The sequence below is a fragment of the Pelobates fuscus genome, chromosome 1 (assembly GCF_036172605.1).
Source record: "Pelobates fuscus isolate aPelFus1 chromosome 1, aPelFus1.pri, whole genome shotgun sequence".
NCBI lineage: Eukaryota > Metazoa > Chordata > Amphibia > Anura > Pelobatidae > Pelobates > Pelobates fuscus.
The window spans coordinates 356,042,156-356,057,881 of NC_086317.1; the positions used below are offsets into that span (position 1 = coordinate 356,042,156).

The 15,726-nt window shown below is 39.4% G+C and overlaps 1 protein-coding gene across 2 annotated transcripts in view; it reads left to right on the forward strand.

Moving 5' to 3' along the window:
- The window catches only part of KLF12 (KLF transcription factor 12), a 269,928-nt gene that overhangs the window by 194,886 nt on the left and 59,316 nt on the right, over positions 1 to 15,726 (forward strand). For both annotated transcript variants that reach the window (XM_063444691.1, XM_063444692.1), the window contains exon 4: positions 14,927 to 15,062. In XM_063444691.1, the coding sequence (XP_063300761.1) occupies positions 14,927 to 15,062 (136 nt within the window). The remainder of the gene's footprint in view (positions 1 to 14,926; positions 15,063 to 15,726) is intronic.

The following is a 15,726-nucleotide window of genomic DNA, read 5'->3' on the forward strand; positions in this document are numbered from 1 at the left end:
AATAAAATATTAATAATAAAAAAATTAATAAAAAAATTACTAATAAAACAAAAAAATAATAATACTTAAAAAATAATTATAAAAAATTATTAACTTTTTTTTCTTTTAACCCCTTAAGGACCAAACTTCTGGAATAAAAGGGAATCTTGACATGTCACACATGTCATGTGTCCTTAAGGGGTTAAATAACAAAAATGCCCACCCCCCACCAAGGCTCTGCAACACACACACACACACTGCACTCATACAGACACTGCACTCATACAGACACTGCACTCATACACATACACTGCACTCATACACACACACACTGCATTCATACACACACACTGCACTCCTACACACACACTGCATTCATACACATACACACACTGCACTCATGCACACACTGCACTCACACACACACTGCACTCCTATACACACTGCACTCCTATACACACTGCACTCCTATACACACTGCACTCATACACACTGCATTCATACACACACTGCACTCATACACACAGTGCATTAATACACACACTGCACTCATACACACACACTGCATTCATACACACACTGCATTCATACACACACTGCATTCATACACACACTGCACTCATACACACACTGCAATCCTACACACACACTGCATTCATATACACACACTGCATTCATACACACACACTGCATTCATTATATACAAACACTGTAAATAAATATTCAATTAATATAATTTTTTTAGAATTTTAATTTTATTTAGCTGCTGCATTTTCCACCCTAGTCTTATACTCGAGTCAATAAGTTTTCCCATTTTTTGGGGGTAAAATTAGGGGCCTCGGCTTATATTCGGGTCGGCTTATACTTGAGTGTATACGTAATCCTTGTTTTACTTTCCATTTCTCATTTATGTATCGCAAAAATGTTTTGTCCCCTTTTGTTACTGACTGTGCTATTTCCTCTTCCGTGTGTAATTTGGAAGCTCTTATAACTTGCTTAGCCTCTTTCTGCCTAATCTTATAGATCTGTCTGTCTTCCTCACTCTGTTTTTTTAAAATAATTACTAAATGCTGACTTTTTGTTTTTTACTATTTTGGCCACATCTGCGGAGTACCACAGTGGTTTCTTGAATTTTTTGCTTTTACTGACAATTCTAATGCAATTTTCTGTTGCCTTCAGCATTGCAACTTTACACATATTCTAATTTTAGAAAAGTCTGTTTTTCTAAAGTCTAAAACTTTTCTTTTTGTGTGGTGTGACTCAGTTACTTTTGTTATATTAAACCATACTGACTGGTGATCACTGGATACTAAACTTTCACCTACTGTAATATCGGATACCAAATCTCCATTTGTTAACACTAAATCTAGTATGGCCTCCTTACGAGTTGTGTCCTTAACTACTTGTATTAGAGTCATTTTAGTTCTTGTTTCTGGCTATTACTTTCATTGAGATCACCGAGAGCATAAGCAAGATGCTGTTAACGAGTAGAAATAAGTGGAGATAATTTAAAGAGTAGGGGATAGGCCATGACATATCTCCAGGTTTCTGTTACTGTATGGATGATCACGTTTTGTTTCTTGTGTGCTCAAGCACTGGGTGTTTCTGGTATCTAGGAATCCCCCTTCGTATGACATTTTAACTTAATGAAAACATGTGATATCTTAGTGATAATTTTGTGATTCTTTAGTTAAATGATGGAAAATATAATTGGTCCTTAAAAGATTACACCGAATGAAGCTTAACATAAATCTAATTTAATAAATCTAATGCAATGTACACTGATCGTCCACAACATTAAAACCACATGCCTAATATTGTGTAGGTCCCCCTGATAAATGCCACAAAAACTCTGAACGTACCCTGTGGTATCTGGCACCTAGACATTACCAGACCTGGAAGTTGTAAGGTGGGGCTCTATGGATCGGATTTGTTGTTCCAGCACATCCCACAGATGCTCAATTGAGATCTGATGAATTTGGAGGCCAAGGCAACACCTTGAACTCTTGGTCATGTTCCTCAAACCATTCCTGAACTATTTTTGCAGTGTGCTCAGTGTATTATCCTGCTGAAAGAGGCCACTGCCATCAGGGAACACCATTGTGATGAAGGGGTGTATGTAACTTGCAACAATCTCTAGGTAGGTGGTACGTGTCAAAGTAACATCCACATGAATGTCAGAAGCCAAGTTTTCCCAGAAGAACATTCCCTAGAACATAAAACTTCCTTTGCTGGCCTGCCCTCTTCCTATAGTGCATCCTGCTGCCGTCTCTTCCACACGCACCCAGCCATCCACCTGATCTAAAAGAAAACGTGATTCATCAGACCAAGGAACCTACTTCTATTGCTCCATGTTCTAGTTCTGATGCTCACGTCCCCATTGAAGGCAATTTTGGATGTTGACAAGGGTCATCATGGGCACTCTAACATATTAAATTCATGACCTGACTGTTTACTTGCTGCCTCATATATGCCACCCCTTGGCAAGTGCCATTGTAAAGATTTGATCAATGTTATTCACTTCACCTGTCAGTGTTTTAAATGTTGTGGCTGATGAGTGTTTAATTTAGCTATGTTCCATAAATTTGTGTGCTGGTGCGTTTTAAAACATATTTCCTATACCCCAGGTAGTGAAGTGAAACCGTATTTTTCTTTTACTCTTGTGCAACATTAAAGGGTCACTCCACTGCCCAAATACAAAAAATAAATAAATACATTTAAAAATCACTAGATCTCTAGGTCTGAAGCCTTTGGAAACCACCCCTTCTAACCCAGCCAGTCTTTTTATGTCTCCATCACAGACTTCCCAATATAGCTCAATGAGAAGTCCTTGCAAGGCAGGTACTCTAACCAACTGCCTGCTTCTTGAGTTCAGCTCCACTGAACTAAACAACAAGGAAGTAACAGGACCTGTTGTCTGATTGACAGCCAGGGGGTGTAACAAGGTTACTTTTTACATGCACCTCTACTGGCTGTCTGAGTAACTACCACTGAAGGTGTCCCTAGGCAGCAATGTAAACACTGCCTTTTCTCTATTGTATAGCCAATACAGCAACAGCTTCCAAAGTGACCCTTCTATGCCCTGACCTCACGTTTGCTTTACCTGTCAGTTTTGGTTCACTTTGAGTTCTACACAACCAGAAAGACGCATTGCAATGCAGGCTGCATTGCAGTAGGAAGGTAGAGATAGGCAATTATTTTTTACAGCTAGGTGGAAGAACATTGCAGGAGATGATGGACATCGACACGGAATGTAGGGCTCGGCGTACATTTTTATTGCTACGTACAGTATTAACAATTCACTGTCTCTGTACAGCAGGGAGAGGAGAGGATATGACTTCACAACATACAGCAGGAGACATCAGAAAGAAAAAAAAAAGATTTATATTGACCCTCTCGAATGTAAAAGTCTACGAATGAGAAGTGCTTTTGTTTACGCCGTGCAATATTTGTGGTTTTAAGGGTATCCAAGTCAAGCTGTGAACCTGTCTGCCGTTAGCATATGTTAAAAAGTGACAGCTTTGAAGAAGCATTCGGGCTTTCTCTTCACACATTCCAGTTGAAAGAGTGTGCGCAACACGTAGCAAACACCTCTTGAGCTCTCAAAGCGTGCTGTCAATTTGGTTCCCATATCTCTAATCTGAACTCCTATTTATGCAATGTGACATTTGGGTGATAAATATAAAAATCTCTGAGCTCACGTAATGAGAATGAGAGATGCTGATAATTTGTAGAAGCGTTTTTTTAACACTTCATATCAGTACTGGCTGGTATTAAACTGATCATATTATATAGTAGAATTAAGGTTTCTTGAGTGAAAATTGCTGACTAAGCTTTGCACATAACAGGACCAGACATAATTATATCTACAGTTGGAATTAAGCCAGGTGTACGGATGTGGTGCATTGTATTTAGCATAACAGGGAAGAGTCGTACTGCGGTCTCCGCTCGCTACCTCGTACAGTCCTGGAAGCAGTCATTTAGTATCATACTACAGCATTTCTATATTTGCCACTGAAGGATATGGTTTTATCGTCCCAATGAGCCTCAAAAGCTGTAAAATGAAGCTTGTTTATGTGTACAAGCCATGTGCCATGAACTGAGCAATACGGAATGGCTCCCCTCACTCCAGCAAAGTCTGCATAGCTGATAACTCTCCAGGTCTGGGACATACAGGTGATAGAATGGCATTAAGTCTTGTTAAATCCTTGTCCCCGCAATAAAATAAAAATCCTCTCAGATCCATGTGTTGCTACACACTTTAGAGCTTGGACCACAGTCCAGTCAATCCTGCACTCCTTTTCACTGGGATAACCATATTTCACTCAGGATGGCACAATTATTGTCTGCATTAGAAAAGGAAGGAGGAAATCCAATAATAATAATATGTTCCTCATTGCACAACTGTTACACATATGTCAAAGGCAGGTATTTGCCTAACTTTAAAGGAGTTTGTTTTCCTGGCACTATAGGGTCATTAGGTCCCCCTTACCCTCCGGGTCCCCCTTCCACTGGGTTAAAACCCCTTTAGCCACTTACCTTTCTCCAGCTCTGGGCTCCCTCTATGCTGGGGAACTCTCCACCCCCTGCCAACGTCAGATCCGAATGTGCTTGCGCGGCAAGAGCCGCGCGTGCATTCAAACAGCCCATATGAAAGCATTACTCAATGCTTTCCTATGGACTTCCAGCGTCTTCTCACTGTGATTTTCACAGTGAGAATCGCGGAAGCGCCTCTAGCGGCTGTGAGTGAGACAGCCACTAGAGGCTGGATTAACCCTCAGTGAAACATAGCAGTTTCTCTGAAACTGCTATGTTTTCAGCTGCAGGGTTAAAACTAGAGGGACTTTGCACCCAGACCACTTCATTGAGCTGAAGTGGTCTGGGTGCATATCGTGGTCCTTTAACTGTTTTCTGTATAATTTCCACAACGAAAATAAAGATTGTCAAAATATATATATATATATCCCTTGTAGGACAAAAAAGGAATATTTTAACTGTATCATATGTCAGGCTCAGATGGTGCAAGGCATTGACAAAATTGGGGTGGTGCATAAATAATAAATAAATAAATGCTTAAGCTAGTAGTAGGACACTGATACTTGTCCTGTATAACCGCCAGGGGTCAAGTCCTGGGGAATAAAGTGTGGGAACTCACTCGAGTTCCCCCGTCACCCCACCACCAGAAAAAAAAAAAACTTGCATGCATATATAAACACGTACACACACACACTCAGGTGCACACACACACTCACAGACACACACCTACTCACAGACACACACACATACTCACAGACACACACACATACGTACATACATACACTCACAGACACACACTCCCAGACACACACACACACAAACACACCCAGACACATACACACACACAAACACACCCAGACACATACACACTCCCAGACACACACACACACTCCCAGACACATACACAGACACACACACACATACACACACTCACAGACACATGCAAACACTCACTCACAGACACATACACACACACACTCACAGACACACTCCCAGACACATACACACACACATCCACTCACCGACACATACACACACACACACACATCCACTCAAAGACACACACATACACACACTCACAGACACACACTCACACTCACAGACACATACACACACACACACACACACTCACAGACACACTCACATACACTCACCGACACATACACACACTCCCAGACACATACACACACACACTCACAGACACACACACTCACAGACACTACCAGACACAGACACATACACGCACAGACACATACACACACTCACAGACATACACACATACACTCACAGACACACACACATACACACAGACACACTCCCAGACACATACACAGACACACACACATACACTCACAGACACACACACATACACTCACAGACACACACACACACACACACACACTCACAGACACACATGTTAATGATGATTCATGACATGTTAAGTGATGATTCAGTCAGTATTTGTTCAGTGAAGTGGCGGCAGAGCATCACAGAATGTGATGTATTTTGTGTGCAATAGCCCTTAAGATCATCATATACTAAATGCTTCCAATCATGTGAAATAAGAAGGCAAGATAGTAATTTTGTGAATTTTGTTGCATAAATTACTGTACAGCGATACCTTCAAATTTGAATTTACAGAATAAATGGAGCACAAGAACAGAATTTGTTGCGGATTTAGCTTTGTATTTTCTAACTCTATTCTCTGCAACATTCTCTTCCAACCTGCCTTGCCTCCCTCTCCTGATGGGAAACAAATCATCTGTGGACCAGAGGGGGGCATGAAGAACCCATGCCTCATCTGGCACAGAGCTCATAATAATGGTTATCGAGGGGCTCAGGAAGTAATGGTAGTTTTTCCTGACACATACACTCACAGACACATACACTCACAGACACATACACACACACACTCACAGACATACACACATACACTCACAGACACACAGACACACTCCCAGACACATACACAGACACACACACATACACTCACAGACACACACACACTACCAGACACAGACACTCACAGACATACACACATACACTCACAGACACATACACACACACACACTCACATACACAAAAATAATTTGTATATTTTGTTTTAAATTTAAAAATGTCCACCCAGCCTCCCTACCTGGAGAGCTGGCGTGGACCTGTCCCTGGGGTCCAGTGGGGCTTCAGTGCGGCCGGCTCTTGTCTCTCCCTGTCAGACGCGGCGAGGGAGCTGTGTCCTCTCTGCTCCCTCTCGCCGCGCGGGCTGTCTGCTGATGCCGGGAGCCGGAAATGACGTCATATTCCGGCTCCCAGCATCAGCAAACGGCGCGGCGAGAGGGAGCAGAGAGGACACAGCTCCCTCGCCGCGTCTGACAGGGAGAGACAAGAGCCGGCAGGGGGGGGTCCTTCAGGGGCCATTAGGCCACCTCTTGGGCCCCCCCATGACAGGGGGAACACGGGGGGCATTTGGGGGCGGCATTTTTTGCCGCTCCCTGAGTGCCTGCAGGACCATGAACGGGAACGGCGTTCCTGCACTAAAAAAAGTGCAGGAACGCCGTTCCCACGCGTTCCTGCAGGACTCGAGCCCTGATAACCGCTATGGTTGCACTTTCCTGTCCCTCATTGAAGGATGAACTCCATGAGTCTCAGCTGTCGCAGAACACTCCCGTGCAGTTACAGAAGCAGAGTGGACCACATGTTAATTCCAGTCTGAGTGCAGATCAATTAGGACACAGATGCTTAGTTAGGGAACTGCATTAACATAGGATTTCAGAGGTGAAATAAGGACCCAAGGTTGAAAAACAAAGCAAGCACGTGTATGTTAGCTGATGTAGGCTGTTTTGTTTGTTTGCTTGTTCACAGCTTTGTAAACACCTGCTTTACTTCATTGTAAACAGTTATATACCATTAACCCTTTCAGGACCGCTGACGGTTCAGGACCGTCAGCGGTAAAACGTGCGTTTGGACTGCTGACGGTCCTGAACCGTCATAACGGTTTTGGGCAACTTACCTGATCGCCGTCGGTCCCACGGCGGCGATCAGTGCTCCACCCGGTCCAGGGGGGTTGCCTGTCTGCCCGGGCAGTCCCCCCTCGGCAGATCAGGACCCCACGGCCATGTGATAACTCGATCACATGACCGCAATAGGTGTCTGTGTATCTGCCTGCAGGGGGACTGTCTGTGCTGACAGGCAGTCTCCCTGCAAGTGAAAAATCAAAAAAATAAAGTAAAAAAAAAACAGTGTAAAATCAGTGTAAAAAAAAAAAAAAATAATATGTGTATATATATATATATATATATATATATATGATATATATATACATGTATTATATCTATATATAATATATGTATATGTATCATATATATAATGTCATATTAAGTGTATTTTTATATTTACAGTGGGACCTCGGTTTACAAACGCCTCGGTTAACATAATTTTCGGTTTACAAATGAAAATCCATTGAAAATAATGCCTTGGTTTATAATTTTTTTTCGCAACACAAAGCAAGTTTCCCCAGGATGCATTGCACCTGGGAGGTTTATAGCACCGCTCCCTGCATGCTGGAGCCTGTGGGTAGCACGTGGCGCCGAGTGTGGAGGTGTTGGAGGGGTTTGTGCATCGAGTTTTGGAGCCATTCTGGAAATTGTTTGCAGTTGTTTTGGGACTTTTTGGTGCATTTCTCAAGCTGTGGAAAGGTAGGGAGCTGAGCTTACTCGTTTACATGCCTTTATTGTGTGTTCTGCATTGTGGGTTGGTTTCCATGCCAGCTCATTTTGACTTTTTTCTGACCTCCTGAACGGATTAATTGGTTTTCAATGCATTCCTATGGGAAACAGCGTTTCGGTTTACAAATGTTTCGCATTAAGAAATGTCCCGGAGAACGCATTAAATTTGTAAACTGAGGTCCCACTGTATATATACGTATATTAATATAAAAATACACTTATATTTAAATTACACACGAATATATACAATATATATAATTGCTATATATGGTATATATATATTATTATAAAATACAAATAATATGTTAATAAAAATAAATAACAAAAAATAAAAATAATTTTTAATAATTATAAAAAAATATTTATATATGCAATTTTATTCTAACAGTATTTTGATATATATATATATATATATAATATGCAGTATTTCCCAGCACACACACTCAACGTTTTATAAAGTGCCGGGTGCTCATAAAGCCATAGCCAAAAAATATAAAAAGTAATAAATGTAGGCTTGCACTCACGGTCTTGTAGGTGGATAAAATTTCCTGTTTATTTCAATTCATTAAAACATGGTTGCTGCCATTATCGTCAACGTTTCAGCCACTCCTGTGGCTTTCATCAGGACCAATTCAGCATAAAAACATTTCATTTACAAGTTGCTTCTTATATACAGCTAACTAAACTTAAAAACAATGCTTACCACCTGTGTTCTCGAGTACCCGGCGTCTATCACGATCCTGTGCGCATGTGCGAGCACGTCAAACCGGAAATGACATGCCCGCGTCATCAATTCGTTGCCATGGTAACCCGAAACATAAACGGACACCATGGCAACGATATACTGCAGCACAGAGCCAGGGTATCCACAGAGTGGGGAAATTTACAACATAAAATCACACAATCAATACATATTTTATCTCTGCCTGGTGCAACATACTTTTACCTAACACAATTATTCCCAAACATTATAAATCATATAGTCTAATGGGATGGGCTTGTCAAACATGATGATCTACTGTTTTAAAGTATCATCATGGCTCTCACTATTCATATGAATATTTATTATGCGCTCTATTTTACTTATTTACATATATTTTAACATTTAAATCCATAAAGCAATAACTTCATTATGCTAAACAAGTGTTGCCTAGATATAACTAGGTGAAGTACACTGTACTAAAAATTCCATATAGTGTAAAAAGTGCTCACATCTTCTCCCAACTCAATCCCTACCACTACTCCTCCATAGTATTTAAAGTGATACTCATGCCTTTATATATACATTAAAGTGAAACAAATTGCTTTTATATACATTAAAGTGATACTGATTGCATTTATGTACATAAAAGTGCTCACCGTATTTGATAAAGTGAAACTCTGTGCTGTTAAAGGCAGACATATGTGATCTGCCGATCTTATTTAAAGTGATACTTGTTGCAATTATGTACATGAAAGTGTTACTTATTGCATCTATATACATTAAAGTGCTCTTTATACTTAATAAAGTGAAACCTCACTCCCACCATATCGTGGATCTTATTTAAAGTGGTACTTAATGCATTTATGTACATGAAAGTGTTACTTATTGCATTTATATACATTAAAGTGCTCTTTCTACTTAATAAAGTGAAACCACACTACCACCATATCGTGGTTGCCCACCAATATCTACCAATCCGCATCTTATATTAAAGTGATACTAATTGCTTTTATGTATATTAAAGTGGTATTCATTGCAGTCATATACACCAACATGTTCTCTGTAATAAAGTGAGACTACGTGTTTATATGTGCCCAACCATGTGCCTGTATTCTATTGCCCTCAGAGAAAAAACATATATATATTAAAACATCGCTTTACTCAAGAAGATATTAAGCTTCTACAGCCTTAATTCAAATAAATGGGGCATATGATAACTGCTCGTTTAAGCCCCTTGGTGCAACCGTGTCCAGTTCATGAATCCAGAAGGCTTCCTTGCGTATCAACATATTACCCCTGTTGCCACCTCTTGTTGGTATGGGGACGTGGTCGATTGCCACGAATTTTAAGGTAATTAGGGCGTGTCCATTGTCCAAAAAATGCTTGGCCACCGGCTTATCTGAAGTTCCATCCCTATATGCCGTTCTGATGTTGGACCTATGCCCCCTGATCCGCTCACAGAGTTGGGTTTCCGTCTTCCCAATATAGCACAGTCCACAGGGACATGATAGTTTATATATAATAAACGTAGACCTACAGGTAATAGTATATCTGATCTTGTATGTCTTAGTACTGTGAGGATGCGTGAATGTGCGTGCCGGTGCCATGTGGCCACATGTTACGCATCCCAAACAGCGCACACTCCCCCGTATCTGCACTTTCTGGGGTGTCATATAACTTTGTACCGGGTCTGTACGTATCAGCATGTCTTTCAGATTCCTATTCCTACGAAAACAAATTCTTGGCGGTTGTCTAAATTCCCTGGGTAAGGATTCCTCAAGTGCCAGCATATTCCAATTCCTTTTAACGATATTGGATAATTTCTGCGCCTTATTGTGGAATGTGATGGGGAAGACCAGTCTCGGTTCTTCTATGGGGTCCTGTGGCTTGGTCGCTCTCTCTTGTGCTTTTTCCAATGCCCAATCTAGGACTCTCCCATCATATCCACGTTCCAAGAATTTACCTCTCATTTGTACCAGTTGTTTTTGTCTGGCTTCGTCTGTCGAATTATTTCTTATAACCCTAAGAAATTGTGCTTGCGGAATGGAATTTTTCAGGTTTCTGGGGTGTGCGCTGGTGTAATGTAGGATTGTATTGCGATCCGTAGGTTTAGAATATAAACTAAATTCGACTTGTTGATTTACTATAGAGAGTTCTACGTCTAAAAAATGGACTTTCTCCTTGCTGATGTCCGCCGTCATCCTAACAGGTGTGGGTAGCATGTTGATTGATTCCACCATCTGTTGAGCTTGCTGGACTGTCCCCCTCCACAGGATCAGCACATCATCGATAAAACGGAAATATTTGATGATATGGTGTTGATATGGTTTCAGTATATATTCCTCTTCAAATTTATACATGTATGTATTAGCATACATGGGCGCCATGTGATTTTATGTTGTAAATTTCCCCACTCTGTGGATACCCTGGCTCTGTGCTGCAGTATATCATTGCCATGGTGTCCGTTTATGTTTCGGGTTACCATGGCAACGAATTGATGACGCGGGCACGTCATTTCCGGTTTGACGTGCTCGCACATGCGCACAGGATCGTGATAGACGCCGGGTACTCGAGAACACAGGTGGTAAGCATTGTTTTTAAGTTTAGTTAGCTGTATATAAGAAGCAACTTGTAAATGAAATGTTTTTATGCTGAATTGGTCCTGATGAAAGCCACAGGAGTGGCTGAAACGTTGACGATAATGGCAGCAACCATGTTTTAATGAATTGAAATAAACAGGAAATTTTATCCACCTACAAGACCGTGAGTGCAAGCCTACATTTATTACTTTTTATATATATATATATATATATATTTATATCAAAATATACTTAGAATGTAATGATATATATATCTATGTATAAATAAATAAATAAAAACAATACGAAATATACATATGTCCATATACATAATTACATAAATAATTTCATAAATATACACGTAGACGTCAAATATATAAATATGTATATATATTAAAATTCTACATGTGTATTTATGTAATATTTTTACCTAATTAAGTAATTTTAATGATTGCAATTTGAGGGACCTGCCTGCCAACCCAGGCCGAAAGTCCAGATAATTTAATTTGCTAGCACTGTGTTTAACCCTGTAACTTTCTATGACACCCTAAAACCTGTACATGGGGGTACTGTTTTACTCGGGAGACTTCGCTGAACACAAATATTAGTGTTTCAAAACAGTAAAACATATCACAGCGATGATATTGTCAGTGAAAGTGAAGTTTTTTGCATTTTTCACACACAAACAGCACTTTCACTGAGGATATTATTGCTGTGATACATTTTACTGTTCTGATACACTAATATTTGTGTTCAGCGAAGTCTCCTGAGTATAACAGTACCCCACATGTAGAGGTTTTATAGTGTTTGTGAAAGTTACAGGGTCAAATATAAGGCTTGATTTTACTTTTATTTTTATTGAAATTTGTCGGATTGGTTAGGTTGCCTTTGAGAGCGTATGGTAGCCAAGGAATGAGAATTAGCCCCATGATGGCATACCATTTGCAAAAGAAGACAACCCAAGGTATTGCAAATGGGGTATGTTCAGCCTTTTTTAGTAGCCACTTAGTCACAAACACCGGCCAAAGTTAGCGTTTCTTGCATTTTTAACACACAAACAAATATAAATGCTAACTTTGGCCAGTGTTTGTGACTAAGTGGCTACTAAAAAAAATTGGACATACCCAATTTTGAATACCCTGGGTTGTCTACTTTAAAAAAAAATATGTACATGTTAGGTGTGTTTCGGGGATTTATGACAGATAACGGTGTTACAAGGTCACTATTGATACATTTAAAATATATATATATTGAAACAGCAATTTCCTACTTGTATTTATAGGCCTATAACTTGCAAAAAAAAGCAATAAAGCATGTAAACACTGGGTGTTTTTAAACTCGGGACAAAATTTTGAATCTATTTAGCAGTTTTTTTCATTAGCTTTTGTAGATAAGTAAAAGATTTTTCAAGTAAAAGTCCAAAAACATGTTTTTTTTTTTTTAATTTTTCACCATATTTTATTATTTTTTTTAAATACAATATTGGACATAATACAAATAATGGTATGTAAAGAAAGCCCCTTTTGTCCTGAAAAAAACAATATATAACTTGTATGGGAACCGTAAATGAGAGAGCGGAAAATTACAGCTAAACACAAACACCACAAAAGTGTTAAAACTGCTCTGGTCCTTAACGTACAAACATCGCAAAAACAGGCCGTTCCTGAAGGGGTTAAACACTGCAGTTCTTTCTGTTGCATCTGTATGGGGCGTAATGTGCACAATGATCTGCATTGACAGGCCAAGAAGCAGTTCATCCTTTACTTATTTCTTGATGGCCAAAGTAAAAGAACTACCTTCATTTATTTAATGTTTAGATAATTTGATAAACAACAATCTTGAAGGTAAGCTAACTCAGGATTAGCTCGGTGTGCAAACATTCCCTACCTCCCCCAAAAATAAAATATGCAAATGTTCACTTTCCACTTTGGGTTTTGGGGTTAAAAGACTTTTTGGGGGGCAAATATGTTTCCTATAAATATTGTAAAGTGTACGTTAATTTTTCATTCTGTTCATTCTGTTCCAAGACCGGATAAGATCAACTCTGAATGGACAGTCAGGGGGAACAGTGCCACCCTGTCATAATTTATAAGTATGTTCCTGAACTGCTGGAAAGATGTTTGAGCTAACTGTAACAATGATAATGGTGCTGAAGTAAAAAAGGTGCCAATAGGATATTAGCAGACAAGACAAGTTTAATTCATGTCACAATGCCAATTGCTGGAGTAGGAACATGGAGGCTAAAAGTTAGGTGTAAAATTTCCACTTGCCACTAGCCATTGGTGAGTGTAACAATGAGCCCAGGTGAGCAGAAATCCACCCCTGGTGAATATGCAATGGACTCTCCAGGCTTGCAGTGGCAAGTTATTTTAAAGGCCTAGCCAGTAACATAGAACTTGGAGATTTAAGATATATATATATATATATATATATATATATATATATATATATATATATATATATATATATATATATATATATATATATATATATATATATATATATATATATATATATAATAAAGTATGTGGTACACAAACACTGACATCAAGTAGACCGGCCCACCCCTAAAGGAGTGACTGACAGTCTGTTCCTCCAGCAAACCATGCACGGAAGATGACTAAAACGCTGTGTGTGTGGTCTTAGTGCCAGGTCCCATTGTGCATTTTGAAATCTGCAGATTTGAAAACGAGGGACTGTCCAGGCATATTTGGGACTGTTGGCACCTTTTGAATTCATGAATCATGATAATTTAGATTTTTATTAAATTTAGTGAACATTGTTTAAGGAGTACTATGAATGTATCATTTTGTCCCTTGATCATTATCAAAAAAGTATAGTGTATTTATAAAAACTTAATTTTTTTGTGCTTTTTTGAGTAATATCAGGGTTGGTGTACACCACTCTACAGTCCTCTAGTCTACTTTGCCACTAATACTAAAACAATGTAGCAAGCAAACTCTCATGCAAATATGCTTAAATTATGACTCTGAAAGCGATACTTACTAGTCCCCTCACCCTAGTAAAATGTTATTGAAGTTATTAGCTTTCATAGTGCAGTATAAAACAATTACCACTGCAGCACTATTTTTTTTTTTAATTCTTTATTTTTCTTGTGCAGTTGATTAAATAACAGAGTACCCAGCAGTACCCAGCAGCACTCTTCACACTCAGACATCTAGAAAGACATTGTTTCCACAGTGGTGTATGTATACATGCACTCATTTGTAAAGCATCTTTGGGGTTAAATAATTTGCATGGTATGCTCTGGCTGTGCCAGGACAAACAGGCATGAATTTTACATTTAAAAACTGAAAAAGAATGAAAAAAAAACCACACAAAAAAACACACATTTGTAGTTTTGTCAAATCATTAATTTTTTTTTACAATGTTCATTCTCTTTATAGCACATATGGATCCCAGAGCACTCTCTCCGAGACAAATAAAAAGTGATAGTGATGATGATGATCTGCCAAACGTGACCTTAGACAGTGTTAACGAAACTGGATCAACGGCTCTATCTATAGCGAGAGCAGTACAAGAGTGAGTATGACATTTTCAGACTGGATACATTTACATTTGTGTGTTTAATGAAATGCTACAGAATGCCTTGATGCTTTTAAATATTACCAGTGCCATAAGTAATCCAGAAAAGAAAACATCCACCAGAATTTGTTTCCTCTTCAATAATTATTTGCATATGCACATTCTACAGAAAACCTTCTGCATAGTAACCGTTTCCCTTTAGAAGCTAGAATGATCAATTTACAGTATTAAAGGAACACTCCAAGCACCATAACCACTATACTGTTCCCTGGTGTCCCCCACTGTAAGTAGTCATGCTAGAACAGAACAGTTTGATTTCTTACCTGGGGTTTGCTAAGCCCTGCTCGCTGCCATAACTACTTCAATATTTCTGTCTGAGCTAATCCTGGTGGTGCTAGCTCATTAGCTTCTTTGCAGCTTTGGGCTTTTGGATTGTAGTACTGGAGTTGGGGCATGAAGGCAGGACACACCTGGCAACCTAACCACTACAACATGCAACAGTGGTTATGGCGCTTGGAGTGCTCCTTTAAGAAGTTACCAGTATCCTGTCTGTTATCCTGTACTGTTATTTTTTCCAGATCCTTAATGTGCCTGAAAAGTTATACTTCGCTCCCTCCAGTATTTTGTTTTTAAAAAGTTGTGAATCATAGTAAAATATTTT